The following is a 20908-nucleotide window of genomic DNA, read 5'->3' as shown; positions in this document are numbered from 1 at the left end:
GATACGGTTCTAAGAAGAAAATGGAAAATGCTCCATGGAAAATTCATGAAGTTTATTTAAAATAAATAAATCTCAGCAACATATCTAAACCTGTGAAGTCTCTAACAAATCGATGTCAAAAGGGTGAGGACTCGGGTTGGACCCTTATCACTTACAATTACAGGTACCGATGAAGATCAATGGCTGAACGACTTAAGGCGACCGCACTTAAAGCCCCACATCTCTCAAAGTATTAAAGCATATTGAATCTTCGATTTATTTAAATAAATGTCATTCTTCTTAAACTCGATAAAAAATAAACATGTTAATATATCTGAATAAATCATTTTAACATAACAATAACATATTATTATAACCGCAATTCATATAAGGGAGTTACCTACGCTTATGGTTAGATTAATGTATGATAATTTTAATAAAAAAAAAACTAGCTTTTGCCCGCGAGTTCTATGACATAGATCATTGTTTTTCAATTCATATTATAAACAGGTTTTGGTATATTTTTTTTATATAACAATGGTTTTTATTTTACAAGGATCGTATTTCATCCAATGACTTATCCCGCCTATGTAATATATTAGAGGTTGACTGGTCAGACTCTTACTGACTATAAAACATTAAGTTCGCTACTTATGTACCACTATATCGAGCCGAAGTGTACGGTAAAGTCTTAATAATTAAAAAATACCGCTTAGCAATAAACCATTAAAAATCCGTGCAAAAAACATGTCTTGACTTGGATATGGACCAATGAACTGTGTTGGTATGATGGCTGCTATCTTGACTGCATGCGGTTACTACAATGCGATTCGCCGTACCGTCTAAGGGCCTGGTATCATACGAGTCGGGTGGCGAGCGTACTCAAAGCGTAGCCGTGTAGCAGACCCGCACTTACAGAAGCGCAACGGAGATCGTACGCGGGAATAGCAGCGTAAACAACTGAATGTATCGTACGCCATCGCGACGCCGCCGCGGCGTGAAGAGGTTCGTTCTCTCACGCCCCCCGCCTCCTCCTTAGCTAGCATGACTGCTTCGCAGAAGGAGGAGACGGCATCCCAGTCCCCCTCTCAGCACCATATCTTGTATCAGTGCCGGACGCGATGAGGGCGCCGTCGCCGACCACATCCCTTAGGACACGGCGGTGCTCAGCCCACGCAGGGCAGACCGCAAGCGTATGTTCCACATGTCCTCCGGGCGGTCTTCGCAGTGATGACACCCGGGCGTTTCTTTAACCCAATCAGAAATAGGAACCTACCGAAGCTTAATGTCCGGTAAGCACCTGCGTCAGGCGGTAGGTGAGGAAACGATAACATGGTAAAAGTGACTTTAATCTCTATATATAAAAATCAAATGCTGATTAGTTAGTCTCGCTAAAATATGAGAACGTTAGATTTATTCGGCAAATTTTAATCTTGAATTAATTGTGGAAGTCACAGGTAAGGTATAAAAAATATGTTTAAAGCAGTACTTTGAAGTTTATCGGGCCAGCGAGTAATCTGTAAATCTTACAAATATTGTACTGTACCTAAGTCGTGTACTTTGAAACCCTTCACATTTAGGTAAATGTGAAGGGTTTTTAGGGAGAGATATAAGGAGAGGATTGCAAATTTTATGAGCTTCCTCTATATTGCCAAGCATGGGGATTACTATAATCTCCACGCTTGGCTAAAGATCGCAGTTTAAAAAGTTCAGGTTTATTAAAGACGCGGTTTGATCTTCTCTGGGCATGACTACTACTTTCTGCAACAGGCCCTTGACCTAACCGTCTAACGTTAGCCTACTAAGTTGTTGGTAGAGACTTCTTAGCATATTTATTATTAGTACATACATATTTCATATTTAGTTTACATATTTCCTAATATTTTTGGCACTTATTAATGTAGCAATGCATCTCTTTCAAATTGAACAAATTACACACAATAAATAAAAATAATATAGCTTTTTACGTATGACACAAAATACTTAAATATAGACTTCTATATATTTGTATTCAAGTAAATTGTTAAATAAGTAAACGACGATTTTACGAAACTTTAACTTAATATGGACAATATTTTACTAGGTGCTGACGTAGGTTTTAATACTAAAAATTGATATAAAATATATCTTGAATCTTAACGACAAAAATTTAGAAACACATACACAGAAAATGGATACGAATATGTTTTTCATATTGTTTATGCATTTTTCATGTGCCAAAGGGCGACCAAATTATAGCACTTAGCCTCAATCTCGCCTGGTGACAAGCGATGATACAGCTTACGGAGGAGCCTACTTACGCCTGCCCACACGGGCCTTATAGACTTTTAAATGAAACTTTATGTTTACTACTGCTCTTGATAGAAAGCAGTTACCGTAAATTAAGGATATCTGAGCAAAAGACTACCTATCGGGTTACCGGGGCTCCAGTACAAAGAACAGGAGTAGGAACGGGGTAGTTTTTAGTCACTACGAGTTTGACACTCCCTCTCGCTTCGGCGGGAGAAGTTATTGAAAGATTTTGAGGTGGTATGCCACCTCAAAATCTTTTGAGGACATCTGCAACACCAGGAATATCACTCATATGTGTCCTTGCCATCTATCTAGCTTTAGCCAATATTTTCCGCTCAACCAGAAATCTAAATCATATTTGGCCTTCAATAAATTATCTCTTTTTGACAAGTCCAAATTATTAAATTTTTTCCACCTTGACAGTGTTAGGTAGGCACTATATCATATATTATTATTGATTTTGAATCTCTTACAAAAATTTAATATTATTGGGCATAATTATGTAATTAATCAATAGACTTTAATGGCTTCTTTGGGAATTTACATTTTTTTTTATAAGCCGGAAAACGATCAGACGGGTCACCTGATGATGGTAAGCAATCACGCGTTACAAGTGCGTTGCCGGCCTTTTGGGGGTTAAAAATTTAAGGATTGTTGGTAACCTTACTAACACAACGAAACACATCGCAAGCGTTGTTTCACGTCGGTTTTCTGTGAGGCCGTGGTATCACTCCGGTCGAGCCGGCCCATTCGTGCCGAAGCATGGCTCACGCTTAATATTATTATCGTTTCTTAGATCGAGTGGTCTCCACTGTGACTGATGAGTAGTCTCGGGTTCGTTTAGCAGGGTTAAGCAAAGTATTTTGGATGTTTTCGGATTTTCAGTAAATACGGTCTGAAATATGAATAATGAAAAGTTGATGTTAATTTGTATAGTCTATGCACCTCTGCACATACATAAAATGAAATAGAAAAAACAACACAAAGCTTAGTAATCAATTAAGTTCCCTCTCTATTGAATAGCAGAACAATGTGAAAAAATAAAAATGTCCCAGCTTTACGACGGTGGCCGTACATTTTATTGGGCAATAAAACATTTGACACACGCCCTGGGGACGACCGTTACTTACCCGTGAAATTCAAACTAGTACGCAGTAACTCACTTGAATTTTGTAAAGAATAAAATAAAATGTTATTGAATAGAAGTGGTCAGTGACAGTAAAATACAATACATTTGTCACCGATTGCCAATGGATTTAAGTCTGTAATCTTGTCATACAATTTCTATTTTAGTATTTTTTTAATTAGTTAATTTGAAAATTATATGTTACATGCTTTTTGAAGGGGGAAAATCATCCAATGACTTCTCCCGCCTAAAGCGAGGCGAGAGGGAGTGTCAGAATTACTGACTAAAACACCGCTTAACGTCCACAGACAAAAAGGAGATGGTGGGATGAACTCGACATCTATGACAAGGATTGGCCGCAAAAAGCTTTACACAGAGAAGAATTGAAGGAGGGTAAAAAGGCCTTTGCCCTGCAGTGGGACGATCATGGCTGAAAACTAAACTATGTAAAACTAATAGGCGTACAATGAAAATTAAGGACGTCGTACCTAATATCCAACTTCCACTTTAATCGTCTGCTGGTTTCATTGAGAAAGAATGATATATTCACGTCTATATACTTTGCATTATATGCTATGTCATTTCATATACATAGCAATTGATGTCTTGTATACTAATAGTACTGGTTGACGTACATAATACTATGTACTTACGCTATTTACCAAGTGGTTATATTTCTGCAACGTAACTAAATACGTATTAAGGTAATTAGGTACTAAATAAGAAATCATACATTATTCATCTTTACTACAAGTGCCTATAATACTATAATTGGAAAAGTGTGTTTGTTTATTTGTCCTTTCTTCATGTTGCAACGGAGCAAGTTTTATGACATGATTCTTTGTGTGAAGTTAGTCGAGGGCCTGTAAAGTGACATAGGGTACTTTTTATATTCATATATTTTTGTAGTAGTGTTAACTAAGTGAATAAACGCTTTTTCATTTCATTTCATTTCATTCATTTTTTTCTAAAATTTGTAGTGGAAGTTTGTATGGAAGATTCCGCAATTTTCAAGATAAAAAGCTATAAATTTTTATGTGGACACTCTCGCCTCACCTAGGTAGGGAGGAGTCATTGGGTGATTTTCACCCCTTTAAAGAAAACTCAGAAAGATCAGAAAATACTCGGCACTTTCATTTAAAACCTGATACACGAGTGGCGCCATCTATTAAAATACTCGTGTATTACTATTGGAAAATATTGATTCTTCAACATTTTTTGCATCTACACAAAATCAAATATTTTACAGGCAGTTGTCCCACCAACGGCGAGTGAACGACTAACTATCGGCTATTTTCTCGCTCAAGAAACGTACAATAGATATACTTTCCGTGTAAACAAAAGAGATGCATATACAAATAGTTGATCGCTGACTGTTTACACTGCCGGCGAGTGCTCGCTTGACTAGTTTGTCGCTGAGCGACAAGAGCTGTGAAAGATAACACTCGCTCGGCGACACTCGCCAAGCGATTAAAACAAACGCCGAGCGAGCAACCAGTGGTCATTTCTCTACAGTGCGTATCGTAGTGCGAGTAATCGCCCGCCTCACTCGCACACTCGCTTATAGCCGAGCTACACAAATATCATTTAGAACTACACACTCGCTCGCCACGTCTCGCTTAACTCGTTGCTAGTTCTAGCTCTACTCGTTACTCGTTCATCGTTGCCGGTGGGACAACTGCCTTATTCGGACAATCTGTAATAAAAGGCGAACCTACCGTCATATACTGAGCAATTTTCAAACATCGAAAATCTTGCTCGGAATAGTTAAAAAGTATAAAGATGTTACGTATGTGGATAAAGTTAAAAATAAATTTGCGCAACACGTTGCGTAGTAGCCAGTTGCACAGTCTAAATTTGAAGGCGTAGCGGTACATGCAAAATGGTCAGAAAAACTAGTAATATCTTATGACTGATCCCGGAATGCACTGCCTACCAAATTTGCTGCTAAATGCCTTAGCACTAAATGGCATAGGGATAACCAAGTAGACGGGTCACCACATGACGTGTAATCAGCGCCACCTATGGATATGCGCAACACCAGAGGAGTTACACTTGTGTAAACGGCTTTTTCCCCTCCCCTTTGTAACCCGCTAGGTAGTCCACAGCTTCGGATCACAAACTCCTTAAGACTCAAATGCCGCTAATTTGTTAATCTATTGATGCGCGGTTGATTTATTGATATCAATGACAATATTATCGCATTTTATCCATAGCCCAATCTAAATATAGGGATTACAGCTATAATTACTACCTACACTAGTATGTTCAGTATCAACAATAGTAATATGATAATTTTATATTTATTTTTATTTTTCATTTTGAGGAACAACAAACAGTTACATTATAAAATCTTACAACTAATATAACAATGACTTGTTGTGGTCATAATGTAACCCACAACGCTATCCACAGGTAAACATAAATATTTAGAAATGAAGAATTCTAATCGCTAGGAACATTAATAGCAGTACGTGTAACAAGTAATGAGAGTATTGTTGTGTAAACATGACTATGAGCATAATATATTTATAAAGAAAGAGGAGTTTAAAGATAAAGACAAAATGACAAAATTAAAACTAAATTAAAACTGATAATTACCTGACGGTAATAGATACCTATTTATAATCAATCAGTTGTCTATCTTTAATTTTATTTTGTTTTGATAGGTTCCAATAGATAACACATAATAGGTAAATTTCATCTGATGGATTAATGATAGATTTTCTGATATTTTCAATAACATCGTGCCTTTAATCGTGTTTACCATCAAGTGATTTGTCTACCCGTTTGTCACGCCTAACCCTATGTTATTAAATAGTAATAATTAATAATTTATTTTTTTATTTATTATATCAGACTCAATTGTACCGAGTCATATGAAAATTAAATAGATACTTAATTGAGACTGGAACTTATCTGTGATAGGTAATACCTGTGATACAGATCACCAGGCCTACATCTGGAGATACAATGACTCGAAAACTCCTAATAAATTTTACTCGTAAAGGAAAATACAGAAAATACAGAGAATTAATTTCCCTTTAAAAAGTAAAAAATAATAAAAGAAACTTAATCTTAAAGTACCTAAGAATATATTAATAATTCTAAAAAAAAATACGTCGCGTTGGGGGACCGCTCCTAATTATTTCTTACTTATCTTCGATTTGTTCATAAGTATCACATGCTTGGTGAGATATAGCGGCGCGGGCGGCGGTGTACAGTCCGTATGAATGCGGTCCCCCAACGAGACGTATTTTTTTTTAGAATTATTAGTACATTCTTAGGTACAACACGGTATAAGTGAAAAAAATATAGGCCTGATATTTTTTCAAGTGCAAGCAGAGGCGCAAAAATAGTACTTATCTAATATACACAAAGTCCGATTTTAATTAGACCACTTGATAGTCTAGTGGTCACATGAATGATACAAAGTCCTCATACGAAATCAGTTACTTGCAGAATGATAAATAGGTACAAGTGATAGCAACGAGAGAAGATAGCATTAAATAATAATAAGTATACATCTTTAAAATTAGCTACATCATGCTTAGTAGTGGTACTCGTATAATATTGATAAACAAGTTGTTAATCGTGACTTTGCATGTTTGTAAACAAAAAATAATACTTTGTTTGGAATTAATTAGACTTAGTGTCTTTACTTTAACTTTGAACAGGTTGTTTGAATTTCTGTCTAACGATTAAGAAGTTACTTTAATTTTAGAAAATGATCTCCCCAGTAAGACAACTGGTGTTTTCGAAATTTTTAGAAGCTTTTAATTTGGATTTCTTTAGTGTTGTATGTGGTTTAAATATGTTGGTATACACACATCACACTCAAACACTTTTTTTAAGGGTTTCCCCTCCGTTCCTACTCCTACTCTTTGAACTGGAGCCCTGGTAACCTGCTAGGCATTCTACAACTCCGGGTTGGAATACTAGGCCTCATCTGTGGAAGTTTGATAGCACTTAACAATATTTTACAGGCGATTGCCTATACAATGCGCCTATTTTTTAGAAACTACATAATCTCCCAATACAAAAAAATATGTTCGTCTTTCTCACTAGTCCATTTTCCGTCAATCTATCACACTAAGTCAACACAAAGAAACAAACAACCACACATTCACATTAAGGTGTAGCGTAGTAACATAGATACAATAATAATAATAAATGTGATTTACGTCGAAAAACATGCCGAGTACCGTTGTACGATAATATACAAATATACATTCCGAAGTATCACGATGACTAGCAAAAATCTTCGCAGATTTATAAACACGAGATAATTAGGGTTGCGTAGTCAAACATTTTAGATAAGCAAATAAATTACACTGCCTTTAAAAAATAGACTGCCTCGTTGGTCGAGTGGTCGCAAGTGCGACTGCCGGACAAGGAGTCTCGGGTTCGATTTCCGGGTCGGGCAAAAGTATTACTGGGTTTTTTTCAGTTTTTCGAAAATTTCTCAGTAGTAGCACGGAGTCTGGAATTGTGCCCAGTATATGGCAATAGGCTCACCCCCTATTACAAGGGACTTATAACACAAATGGTGAAAAGTGGGTGTATATTGTATAGCGGCATTGCGTGTCGTAATGAGCACCTCTGCCTACCCTTTCGGGGATAAAAGGTGTGACTTTGTTTTATTTTCAAATAAATTACTTGGTTTCATAAGTAGTTATTAAGAAAGTTTTACCTTATTCTTAAAACCTCACGCTTGTCTCCCATGGCAGTAGGCAGAGAAAATGGAATATAAAAAGTGTCCTATGTGTTATTCCACATCATAGTCCAACCCTGTTCCAACTTTCATATCGATCCCGTCAGCCATTTTGATGTGATTGAGTAACAAATATACACGCAAACTTACAAACATTCGCATTTATAATATTAGTTAGACTAAATCTGAAAGTACTTTCAAATCGGATAAAATACTTTTGTGATTTTGGTGATTGAGAAATTTATTTATTTATTCATTTAAGGTTTACCAACAGCTTCTGTATACATAATATTAAGTGTAGTAAATACATATCAGTTTTGGACTTATACAGTCGCCAATTATAGGTTAACCAACATTTAATATTAAGTGATAACTTAAAACTAAGAGAAATATGAATTATTTTTTAGAAATAAACTACCTTAAATCACATTAACAAAATTAAAAAATTTAAACTTAATACAATGAGCAACAAAGAAAAAAAAATGAAATATACCTAACAAGATGAGATCAATTACCTAACATTAATAGTACAAGTTTAATTTAGTATAATTACTAATACAGTGAAATTTATTGTTAACTAAGTTGTGAGCTGCGACCTCCGGGATTCAAGGATTTGGGCCTTAAATTAAAATTATTGTTTCTATATATATTCTTTACGTACGATTAAATCCAAAAAGCTTTTTTAAAACACGCCAATATTAATTAGATTTTACTACAGTACTAAGTTTTTATACTGACATGGTAACTAACTAACATGGTAACTAGTAAAATAGTGTAAAATAACACTACAAAAATATAATAAACAAAACTATCACGTCGTATCTTTTATCACGAACAACAAAATAGTAAGAATTCCGTGTCATCGTGAATAGTGATTTAAGTCATTATATACTACAGTATATAAACCGAAACAAAGTATCCACAATTATCACACACCGCTGAGCGTCCAAACATGATCACGCTATATCTGTTGCTCGCCATACCACTGGCGCTGTACGGGGTTTACCTCGTATCAAAACGAAAATTCAGATACTGGGAACAGAAGAAAGTGCCACACCTACCACCAAAACCAATTCTGGGCAATTTCTCCGAATACATACTCCAGCAGAAATTCTATGGACGTGTTGAACAGGAGATCTGCAACAAGTTTCCTGAAGAACCATACGTTGGCTCTTACTTGGGCACGGAACCGACCCTCATCATACAAGATCCCGAATACATCAAGACCGTCATGACCAAGGACTACTATTTCTTCAGTGGCCGTGAAGTCTCTGCATACTGTGAAAAGGAACCGTTAACTCAGAACCTATTCTTCACTTATGGCGACAAGTGGAAGGTACTGCGTCAGAACCTTACGCCTTTGTTCTCATCCGCCAAGATGAAGAACATGTTCCATTTGATCGAGAAATGTGCCCGTATCTTCGAGAACATGGTCGACCAGGAAGTACAGAAAGGTAAAGACATTGAAGTGCGAGGTTTGACGGCAAAATTCACTATGGATGCCATTGGAAATTGTGCTTTTGGAGTTGAGACCCAGACAATGGTAAAGACTGACAATAATCCATTCACAAGAGTTGGCGATGTTATCTTCGATACTGCCAGAATGAGAGCATTAAAGGGTGTGCTAAGAAGTATTTGGCCAGCCATGTTTTATAGTTTTGGAGGTAAAGCAGTCCCCGCTGATGTTGATAGCTTTTTCTTCAATTTGATGACTAGTATCTTCAAAGGACGCAACTACAATCCGACATCAAGGAACGACTTTGTGGACCTCCTATTGAAGTTTCATAACAACAAAACAGTGACTGGGGATAGCATGTCAAACTTAAAGGGTAGTTCAGGAAAGAAAGTCAGTTTAGAAGTGGATGACGAGTTTTTAATAGCACAATGTTTCCTGTTCTTTGCTGCTGGGTATGAGACGTCGGCGACTACGTTGAGTTACACTTTATATGAGTTGGCAAAGAATCCTGAAGCTCAAAAGTTAGCAATCCAAGACGTGGACAACTACTTGCGTCGCAATGACAATGTGTTGAAGTACGAGTGTGTGACCGAGTTGCCTTACGTGGAAGCTTGTGTTGATGAGGCTCTCCGTCTATACCCAGTGCTGGGAGTCATTACCCGGGAGGTCATTGAGGATTATACATTCCCTACGGGATTGAAATTGGAGAAAGGAGTTCGCGTGCATTTGCCGGTGTACCACATGCAACACAACCCTAATTACTTCCCGGAACCGGAGCAGTATCGTCCGGAGCGGTTTCTGGGCGAGGAGAAGAAAAATATTAAGCCGTACACATACTTCCCATTCGGCGAGGGACCTCGACTATGTATCGGTAAGTGTCATTTACTTTCATACTTTAGGAGTACCTCAGGGTTTTTTTGCGGGGGGAATATCATCCAATGACTTCTCCTGCCTTGGATGAGGCGAGAGGGAGTGTCAGACTCTTACTGACTAAAAACCACCCCGTTCCTTCTCCTACTTTGAGCCGGAGTCCCGGTAACCTTTTACGTTGTCTGCAACTCCGGATCGGAGTACCTCAGGGTCTTTACATCGGTCCGATGTGGGGGTATAATCTCATTTAAATATCTTAATACGTCTCCATATGTATTGTCAATAAAAAAAAACAAATATCAAAACAATAACATGAATATTAAACATATACTATTGATATGACGACGCTGTATTTATGTAATACGTACTCGTCAATCGACGTACAAAGCAAAGCAAAAATACGAGCATGTAAGAGATAAAACCGTTATGGCAATGAAGCGAGTAGATAATAATACATAATATGTAATTAGTAAACAAAATTTGGAACCAGTTATGACAAAGTAGTAATATTCGGTCGTTTTTGTTACCTAGTAGGTATGTAAATATATTAGTATAATATTTTTATCTATACTAATATTATAAAGCTGAAGAGTCTGTTTGTTTGGTTGAACGCTCTAACCTCAGGAACTACTGGTCTGAATTGAATAATATTTTTTTGGGTTAGATAGTTCATTTATCGAGAAAGGATCAGTATAGACTATAAAACATCACGCTATGACCAGTAGGAGCTGAGCAGAGCAGTGGAAACCGCGCGAAAGCAGCTAGTCTTATATATATACAGGTATTGTTACTAAATCATATACAGAAAACTTGAAAATTGAAAATAATTATCGTCTAGTGATTTGGGCTGATAGAGTTTGATAAATCACTGCGTCAGTCAGTCAGATATCTTTGAGTTACATATATTCAGATAAATAATTATCGTCTAATATTTGACGTTTGGGCTGTGCGTTGATAGATCACTATGTCAGTCAATCAGACACCTTTGAGTTATATATATTTAGATAAAATTATCAAAATTCTATCTTTAGTAGCAATATCTACCGATGGATAAGATTAGAGACTGGCAGTACATAAATATTGATATCCGCAAAAATCATAATAATTATTAATAGGTTATAATTATACCTATACGTATTCTTTGATTCATATGTAGTTTCATTAAATACAATGAAGAAAAATCTTAATCATTAAGTAAATACAGATAAGATGTCTACATGAAAAGATTACTTAGACGAGTTTCAATTGGTTTGCAGTAGCATTTTCAGTAGAGTTATGTGTTCAGTGGATTATGATAATGTTTTAAATGTTCAACATATTTTTTTTTACAATAAATTGAACAGAAAAGAAATAAATTGAACAGAAAAGAGACACACAACGTGAAACAATGCAAGCGTTTTTTGCAGTTGTTTTATCGGGGCCATTGATAGGAGTCGGTTCGTGCCGGCCCATTCATGCCGAAGCATGGCTCCCCCACGTGAAAAAAATTTAGTACCTAATTATTTATCATAACGTCATTATAGTATTTTAAATGTTTTACTTTTTTTTACTTGAAGATAAGTATATGAAATCTCCTCACATTAAAGTGACTCTTATCATAGAATTATTATACAACGCTCATAATTACATTGACCTTAAGAAAATTATCAAAACAATGTGTACTGATTAAATTAAATAATAAAAACTTGTTTCTAAATGTCTGGATAGCCGCTATGTATCAGATAAATTTGAATTAAGAATGTAATTTGTATGCATTATCTGACACATATAACATTTATCGGGCACTTATATGAAGGTGGTGAAACAGACGCTTAATAAACTGGTTCATACATCCGATTTAAATTGTCTCCGCCTCGCGGTTTTTCAATAATTATAAGAAGTAGCATGGTACCTAGGTACTATAATTAAGGCAATAGTAACATGAGATTTTTTTATGAAAATCATTACGTAACTGATAAAATTCATTACATAATTTACACAAGGTTGACTGGTAGAGAATGCCAAATTGGAATTAAGTCCACCTTTGTATAATGTACATAAAGTGTAAAATTAAATAAATAATTGATAAGAAAAATTGCAGTAACAATAATTTAAACGAACGCCTTAAAGAGCCATCAGACTGCCACAGATGATGCTCAGGAGAGCTGATGCCTAGCGAGTTACCGAGGCAGCAGTCGAGCAGGACTAAGAACAGGGGGCCTACTCTAATTCAACGGAAAACGAAGTTTCGGACGAAACTTCGCAGATACTACAATTCTATTTATTGCGTAATTTCGTGAGCAAAAATGAACGAATGAAATGAAGATGAATAAATAGTTTGATATGAAATTAAAAATAAAACGTTGTTTCAAGTAATTCTATTAGTAAATCAATAAAACCTACGGCCGAAAATTAAACGAAACTTCGGATTCGAGAACCGGAGTAGGCCCCCTGGGTTGTTTTTAGTCAGTAAGAGCCTGACACTCCCTCTCGCCTCACCCAAGGCGAGAGAAGTAATTGGATGATTTTCCTCAGTCAAAATAAAAATTAAACACATCAATTGAATCTAACATCATCTACCCTATCCATAAAAAAGTTTCACGGTACGAGTATGCTTTCATCATCATCATCAGCCGAGAGACGTCCACTGCTGAACAAAGGCCTCCCCCTTAGTCCTTAATCCCCTTAGTCCGAGTATGCTTTACTTATCTTTATTTTTCTTTCTTTTCAGGAATGAGGTTCGCAAAGATGCAGATCACGGCTGGAATTATTACGTTACTGAAGAAATATCGCGTAGAACTTGCGCCGGGTATGAGCGAGACAATACAGTTCGAACCTCGATCTGTAATCACGGCCCCTATTGGGGGTATAAGACTGAAATTCATTGAACGAGAAGGTTGGCAGCAAAGAGTGTTTAAGGTGCCAAGTGAAGCTTAAGTTAGGTTTAAGTAAGACCTGTACACCACAGGTCTAAGTGAGAAAAACAATATGTACAATGAGAACTTGGTTCGTGACAGTATACGGCTAACTTACGTAACTGATTGACTAGTTTTAAAGCTACTAAAGCCGCATTAGTTATAGTGTACGCTTTATTATGAGCCCCTGGCATGGCTTGAAATTAGTAGAGTGGGCTCATCGAGCATTTATGTAAGTCAAGAATTGGGTTTCATTTAATATATGGCTTACGATACGTACTTAAATAAAAAGAAAAAATAAATTAACTAAAATCACAGTTTACTCACGTAAATTAATAGAGAAACGCTCTACTAGTTTCGAGTCATAGACGAGGACTCTTCCTCATGAAAAGCGTGCGCAGATGTGACGTCGTCGTGGGTTGTGATTGAGTGTTAATTTGTGGTTAATTTAGTATGTCTCACGATAGTTATTATATTAAAGAAAAATTAACATTATTTTTGTAATATGTGTAACGTTAAAAGAGATTAAAAATGTAGTCATTAAAACATGGTGATATTCAGATGTTTCTTTAAGTATAAGAGTGAAGAGCGAGCCCCACTTGTTCGTTGCGCTGTTTTCTGTTTTCCATATTATATTTTTTTATACATCACACCGGCACAGCGCAACAGACAAATGGGGCTGTGGCCTAAATGTACATAATATAGTACCGTACTTAATTAGTTTTTTTACAGATTTAATAAAAAAATTAAACAATACTAGTTAAATTTTTATTTAAAAGATTTTTCCTTGTCGAATTGAAATAGAAGATTTTAACTTTAATGTTGTTTTTTTCTTATACTATACTTTTATTCGGTAAATAGGTATATTAAAGTAGTAGATAGCTTTAAGTATAATACAACCAACAAAAACCCTTAGCACATAAAAAGAATCCCACCCAAAACATAAATGTGAAAGGCTGCCAAGTTCGATAATATTGGAATGCTTCGCCTATAAAAGAAGTGAGATCTAAATAAGTACCAAGTTCCATACACAGACCTCAGTTAAAAATGATATAACAAGTTGGCAAGTTTTCACACACTTTGTTATAAACCTACTAAACGCAATGAGTCAAGTATATAATTTTCTATTAAAACTTGCCAAGTTATATCATTTTTAACTGAGGTCTGTGTATGGAACTTGGTACTTATTTAGATCTCACTTCTTTTATAGGCGAAGCATTCCAATATTATCGAACTTGGCAGCCTTTCACATTTATGTTTTGGGTGGGATTTCATTTATTTTTGTAAGATTTATTTTCTTTTTTTCTTATTTTACTTTACTTTGACTAAATACAAACCTTCGTAACGAATTTTAGGTCGGTACGACCATTGGAAGATATAGATAAATTTTTTGTTTTAGTTCCTTAGGGGTATGAATTTACACCTTCATTATTTTTAAAACCGACTCACACTTGGCCATTTTCAGATTTTTTCCTTTACCTTGACCTAAAGACCTACCTCCATGCCAAATTTCAAGTCAATACGACCATTGGAAGTGGTCTAGGTTTTTGATGAGTGAGTGAGTCAGTCAGTGAGTGTATAGTAAAAATAGCGATTTTCTGACGTCAATATCTCAAGACCTACAATAGGTACATTAATGAAATTTTGTATTTTAGATAAGTAAGTAGATCTCGACAGATACTAGAAATTTCATATGCGTAGATAAAATAGATTTTGAGTTATAGGTGGGTCGAACTTGGCCCGAAATGGTTCGTGTAATATAACCCACGGCCGGTGTGTCGGTTTTTTGCTCGAACTTGGCGGACACACTGCCGTGTGTCTAGATTACCCCAATGACTTGAAAAAAAAGTATAAAAAACAAGAGAATTAATTTCAAGTACCGAAGAAGTCTATAGACACTTCAAATAAAACAATGCTTTGGTAAAAAGTCCTTTGATGAAAGAACGAATAGTACCTAAAAAGAGGTTTAATATTGATTTATAAACAGTGAGTAAATGAGTTGCCTAAGTCAATAGAGTGCCCTTCTTGGCAAACACACCTACGACAAAGATACGTTGGACCATTGTTCAGTTGGCTACAGACCTTTATTATAGGAATATTCATAAACCATTATTCATTAATATCTATTTCTGCGCATCCGGGGCTCCGGCTCAAAAGCAGGTTTTTAGTCAGTAAGAGTCTGACACTCCCTCTCGCCTCACCCAAAGCGGGAGAAGTCATTGGATGATTTTCCCTTCTTACTTCTGCGCGGTTTCATCCGCTCTGCTCTGTTCCTATTGGTCGTAGCGTGATGTTTGACCCTATAACCTCTCTTGATAAATGGACTATTAAACACAAAAGGAATTATTCAAATCGGACGAGTAGTTTTGGAGATTAGCGCTGTCAAACAAAAAAAATGAACACTCTGCAGCTTTATATATTAGTAAAGATAAAGATAAATGTCACAGTAAAATCATAATCGATTAGATCATAATCTACATCGTAACATTGTAAGCTGTCGAAAAATTATGAATTGTACCAAACTATTTGCAATACTGCGCATTATTTTTCATTTTCTTATGATATACTTAAGCCGGTAAACGAGTAGACGGATCATCTGATGGTAAGCAATCGCCGCCGCCCATGGACACCCGAAACACCAGAAACGTTACAAGTGCGTTGCCTGCTTTTTGCGGGTTAGGAATTTAAGGGCTGTTGGGGATTCGGGAATTGGGAATGGGGGTAATTGGGCCTCCGGAACCTTGGATTTGACAGTCTCCTTCAGCTCCTCTAAACGAACTGCGTTTCCCATTAATCATTAACTCCTTGGATGCCGTAACGTAGATCCACGCGAGACACCATATGTTTTCTATTGTGCCTCATATACAAGCAGGTTAAAGGATAAAAAGAGCCTTCAAATTGAACAACATAACATTTTTATTCTTTAAAAAATTATCATTACTTAAAATACAAATTAAGTTCTTAATACAAATCTTATTATTACATCTAATTTGTTATTCTCTGAACAGGAGGAGAAAAAATATTTGGCACCAGACACAATGTACAATGTATCAAAATTATTAAAAACTAGCTTTTGCCCGCGACTTCGTTCGCGTGGAATAGTGACTTCCGGCAAATTTTTGGTTTTAACCACATAGTTCCCGATCTCGCGGGATCTCTTCAAAAATGAGATGTGGAAGATATTCCAGGGAACTCTTCAAAAATCAACATAATGAGCTCTGCGTTTGAATTTAATAGATGTATACTCACTTAGGGCATTGAAAAAATAGTTTAAAAACGGACTTAAACTAACTTAAAACTAAAGAAAGCTACGAATTACGAATTTATAACAATTAAAAAAGAAACTATATTACAACCTATCCTCTATGCTATAATAACCAAGCTTAAACTAAATAATTTAAAAGAAACGACTTAAATCTAATCTAATTAATTTATAAATTAGACTTACAATTTTATTAAAAAAACTAACTACAGTAACTACTAATAATCGATATCAAACTAAACCTACGTTAAATAGTTTAACCAAAAAACCAGGAAAACCCAACAAATAAACTTATTAATTGACAAATACAACGAAACCAATTTAGAATATACGAAACAGCAGGACCACTACAGACAAATAATCATACGACTGATAATACACTTTTTCTACGATAGTACCGAAGCGCTCGGCCGATACCCAACCAAATGAATGTAACGAAACCATAGCGCGATCTATTTCGATCTATCGAGGATAAAGACAACTTGGATTATTTATTTATACTCCGTTCGGGCATTTTCTTTGTACTAAAAGTTTAATTATATTGATATTATTTTTTTCATACCTTTTTACTATTTATTTACTTTTTTCGATGAATTAAAACAATAACATGAACCGAAGTCGTGTAACGATCGACATAGAATTATCTATACTCCGTTAGAGCATTTTCTTTGTACTAAATGTTTTATTATATTGATATTATTTTTTTCATACCTTTTTACTATTTATTTACTTTTTTTCGATGAATTAAAACAATAACATGAACCGAAGTCGTGTAACGATCGACATAGAATTATTTATAAATAATTATAATATCTATGTCCTTTCTAAGGTTCTAAACTATATCTGTACCAAATTTCAAGCAAATCCGTCAAATAGTTGCGGAGATTTATGGTATTCGACGTGATTCTTTAATTTGACATAACTTTTTTATTTATGAACCGATTGACATGAAACAAACACTAAATGTAAATTTAAGCATCCCACAATATATTCGTGAAAACCGCATCCAACTCGGATCAGCCGTTTCTGAGATTAGCGCGCACAGACGAACAGACAAACAGACAAACAGACAAACAGACAAACAGACAAAAAAAAGTTAATTACATTTTTGGGTTCGACATCGACATAACAATAACCCCTGCTATTTTTTTTGTTTTTATTTTCAATGTACAGACAGCACTTTTCTACGATTTTATTATATGTATAGATAAACTGATATAAAGGAAAAAAACACAGAAAATAAAACTAAAGGAACGAGTACCAGCTTAGTATAAGCTGGGCACAGGGTGTAAACAATAGCTGCATAGCTTTTGTTTGACAGAAGCATGCCTATCGACTAGTTACCTAAACTAAACACGTATCTACTTGGAAACCTGATAAAGCTGTCAACAATTTATTATTTGGTAGGTCGTCGTCTATTTTACCGTCTACATACAAATTAAGTTCGTAAAAAATTCCTTTGCTCCCATCCCTCGCGTTCAGTCAATTTCAATGAGATGCAATTGTCAATAGGTTGGGTCAAGAAAGTCTTAGGGTCGAACTCTAATTCTGTTGCCATTCCCTCAGCCAGCTCCACTTTATATTTCTTCAGGAAGGTGATGAGACCTGACATCACTTGCATCTTTGCGAACCGCATTCCTGTAACAAGAGAGACTAAAATTGTAGTAATTGATTATTGTAATCGTCATACCTTTTATCCCCGAAGGGGTAAACAGAGGTGCACATTGTAGCACGTAATACCACTGTATAATGTACACCACCTTTTCACAATAGGTGATGAGCCTATTGCCATATGCTGGGCACATTTCCAGACTCCATGCTCCGTTCATTTTCGAAAATCCGAAAAAAGCACAGGAATACTCTGCCCGACCCGGGAATCGAACCCGAGATTCCTTGCCCGGCAGTCGCACTTGTAACCACCCGGCCAGTGAAGCAGCTGTAGTAATTAACTTGTTAGCTCCCATTCCTAAACTTTGATTCGTTTTATCGAAGTATTGTTTTCTTATACGACAAATTAAAAAAATACGTGTCTAATATTTTTTCATTTCCTTACATTTTAAATTTCCATTACCCGTCATCATCCTTATAATACGCACGGTATTTTATAGAGACATACACTTAATAAAATGAATAATGTAAGCAGTTACATACCTATACACAGTCTGGGTCCAGATCCGAATGCGAAGAACGTATTAGGGTTAATATTCTCCTTGTTTCCAGGCATGAACCGTTCTGGATTGTACTTGTAAGGTTCAGGGAAGTATTCGGGGTTGTAGTGCATGTCAATTACTGGTATATGGACGCGGACACCTGCGTCTAACTTCAACCCTGTAGGGAGAACGTAGTCAACCATAACCTCACGCGTCAAGTTCCCTATCACTGGGTACATCCGCAGGGTCTCGTACATACAAGCCTCCAAGTAAGGCAGCTCCGTCACACAATCATACACCAGCTTGTTGTTGTGACGACGCATGAACTCGTCCACCTCCTCGGCAGCTCGCTTCTGTATCTCTGGGTGCTTCGCCAACTCATATAGAGTAAAACTCGTGGTAGTCGCCGACGTCTCGAAGCCAGCAGAGAAGAACATAACACTCTGCGCAATCAGCATCTCATCACTTACTTTCAGTTTCACCCTATTCTCCTCTCCTGTCTTCGTATTACTTAAACAATCCCCAGTTATATAATCCTCTGTCTTAAAATTCAAAAGCAGATCGACAAAGTCATTCCTTGGCGATGGCTTGTACCCTCGGCTTTCATAAACACCAGTCAATAAATTGAAGAAGAATCTGTCAATAGTCTTGGGGAACAATTTGAATCCGAGGCCGTAGAAAATGGATGGCCATGCAGCTCTACAAATAATTTTGAAGCCCCGATATCTCGACGACTCGAATATTACGTCAGCCATGAATCGGAAGGGGTTGTTTTCTTTTTGTGCCATGGTGTTAGACTCCACTCCGAAGGCACAGGAACATATACAGTCCATTGTATATTTCGCGACTGTACTCCTTACTTCAATGACATTAGACATTTTAAGGTCGGCGTTCAGCATATCTTCAAAACCGATTGTGCACTTTTCAATCAAATAAAACATATTCTTCATCTTTAGAGAAGAGAAGAGCGGAGTTAGATTTTGTCTCAACACTTTCCAGCGGTCACCGGAGCCGAAGAACATGTTTTGAGTCATCATCTCTTGATCGTAATAATCGGAAGATTCCCTGCCACTGATGTAGTAGTAGTCCTTTGTTAACACATGTTTGATGATCTCGGGGTCCTTCACTATGAGGACGGGCAACGTGCCGAAGTAAGCTCCGAAGTAGGGCTCATTCCTAAACTTCTGACATAATTTCTGGATCATTTTCCCGGGGTATTCTTTTTGTAAAATATAGTTTCCATAGTTGCCTAAGATAGGCAATGGGTCGGCGTGCGGCACATTCTTTTTTTTCCAGTAGCTGTGTTTTTTATACGATAGATAATAAATTAGGGAAAATATTACGAACAGTAATGACGCGAGAACGACAAGGCCGTCCATTTCGGCAAACGTGATATTGCCAACTGCTGACACTTCAGGCCGGTCGCTGATAAAAAGTAGCTCAGACTCCACCTACTTATATCTTTGCAAGTAGACTGACTACAATGCAGACATACATATACAGTGTGACATGAATTACTGTAAGCTCTGTTTGTGTTTAGTGTTTTTGTATCAATAATTTTAAATGGTAGGCATATACAGGGTGTAACAAAATACCCATATACATCAAGAAGCACTGAAGAATACAGGTTGAATACAAATAGAATCTCTACACAAAGTTTCAGCCCAAAATACGTTTAAAAAGAATTGGTACTCAAATTCTTGATCTCGTATGATTCTTGATTTTTAAACATACAAACGTATCACAACACTACAGGGGTCACTCGCTAATATTACGAAACATTTCTTCTGTAAATCTGATCGCCTAGTACCTATCTACCTAATTTTGATTCGCGCGGCGACGGTGCGTGCGTAGGTACATTAGACGCTTTGTTTGCCTAGTACCTGTATGCTAAAATTTGCCTAAACATTAAAATGAAAAATTTATTTAACTTACATTTTTAAAGATATGGTTCGATGTGACTACCGTGATAGTGAATACACAACACACTTTTGCTAGCTTGTAAAACAAATCTCAATCACAATCACAACAATATCAAACACCTTCTGAATGCTACGTTAAATCTTCTCTCTTACAAACACTGTTACAATACCAACGAAAGATAATTCAACTCCACATTAAAGAAATTGATAATATTTTTTCGTAAAATTAAAATTCTAATATTT

General features: G+C 36.3%; 2 protein-coding genes across 2 annotated transcripts; one reads left to right on the top strand and one right to left on the bottom strand.

Annotated features, from left to right (window-relative positions):
- Window positions 1-9030: 9030 nt before the first annotated feature.
- LOC126911225 (cytochrome P450 6B7-like) lies at window positions 9031-14087 on the top strand. Its single transcript, XM_050697028.1, has 2 exons — window positions 9031-10438; window positions 13148-14087. The coding sequence occupies exons 1-2, from the start codon at window positions 9064-9066 to the stop codon at window positions 13351-13353; spliced, it is 1581 nt and encodes a 526-aa protein (XP_050552985.1). The 5' UTR covers window positions 9031-9063; the 3' UTR covers window positions 13354-14087.
- A 3648-nt stretch (window positions 14088-17735) lies between these two features.
- Window positions 17736-20185, bottom strand: LOC118274503 (cytochrome P450 6B5). The gene is made up of 2 exons (XM_035592006.2): window positions 18745-20185; window positions 17736-18231 (listed from the first exon to the last, which is right to left on the bottom strand). Exons 1-2 carry the CDS (start codon window positions 20120-20122, stop codon window positions 18032-18034), a joined length of 1578 nt encoding a protein of 525 aa, XP_035447899.2. The 5' UTR covers window positions 20123-20185; the 3' UTR covers window positions 17736-18031.
- Window positions 20186-20908: the final 723 nt, after the last annotated feature.

Source organism: Spodoptera frugiperda, chromosome 11 (genome assembly GCF_023101765.2).
Source record: "Spodoptera frugiperda isolate SF20-4 chromosome 11, AGI-APGP_CSIRO_Sfru_2.0, whole genome shotgun sequence".
NCBI classification, from domain to species: domain Eukaryota; kingdom Metazoa; phylum Arthropoda; class Insecta; order Lepidoptera; family Noctuidae; genus Spodoptera; species Spodoptera frugiperda.
Note: the sequence above shows the minus strand (reverse complement) of the source record. Positions and strands in the feature narration are given on the sequence as shown.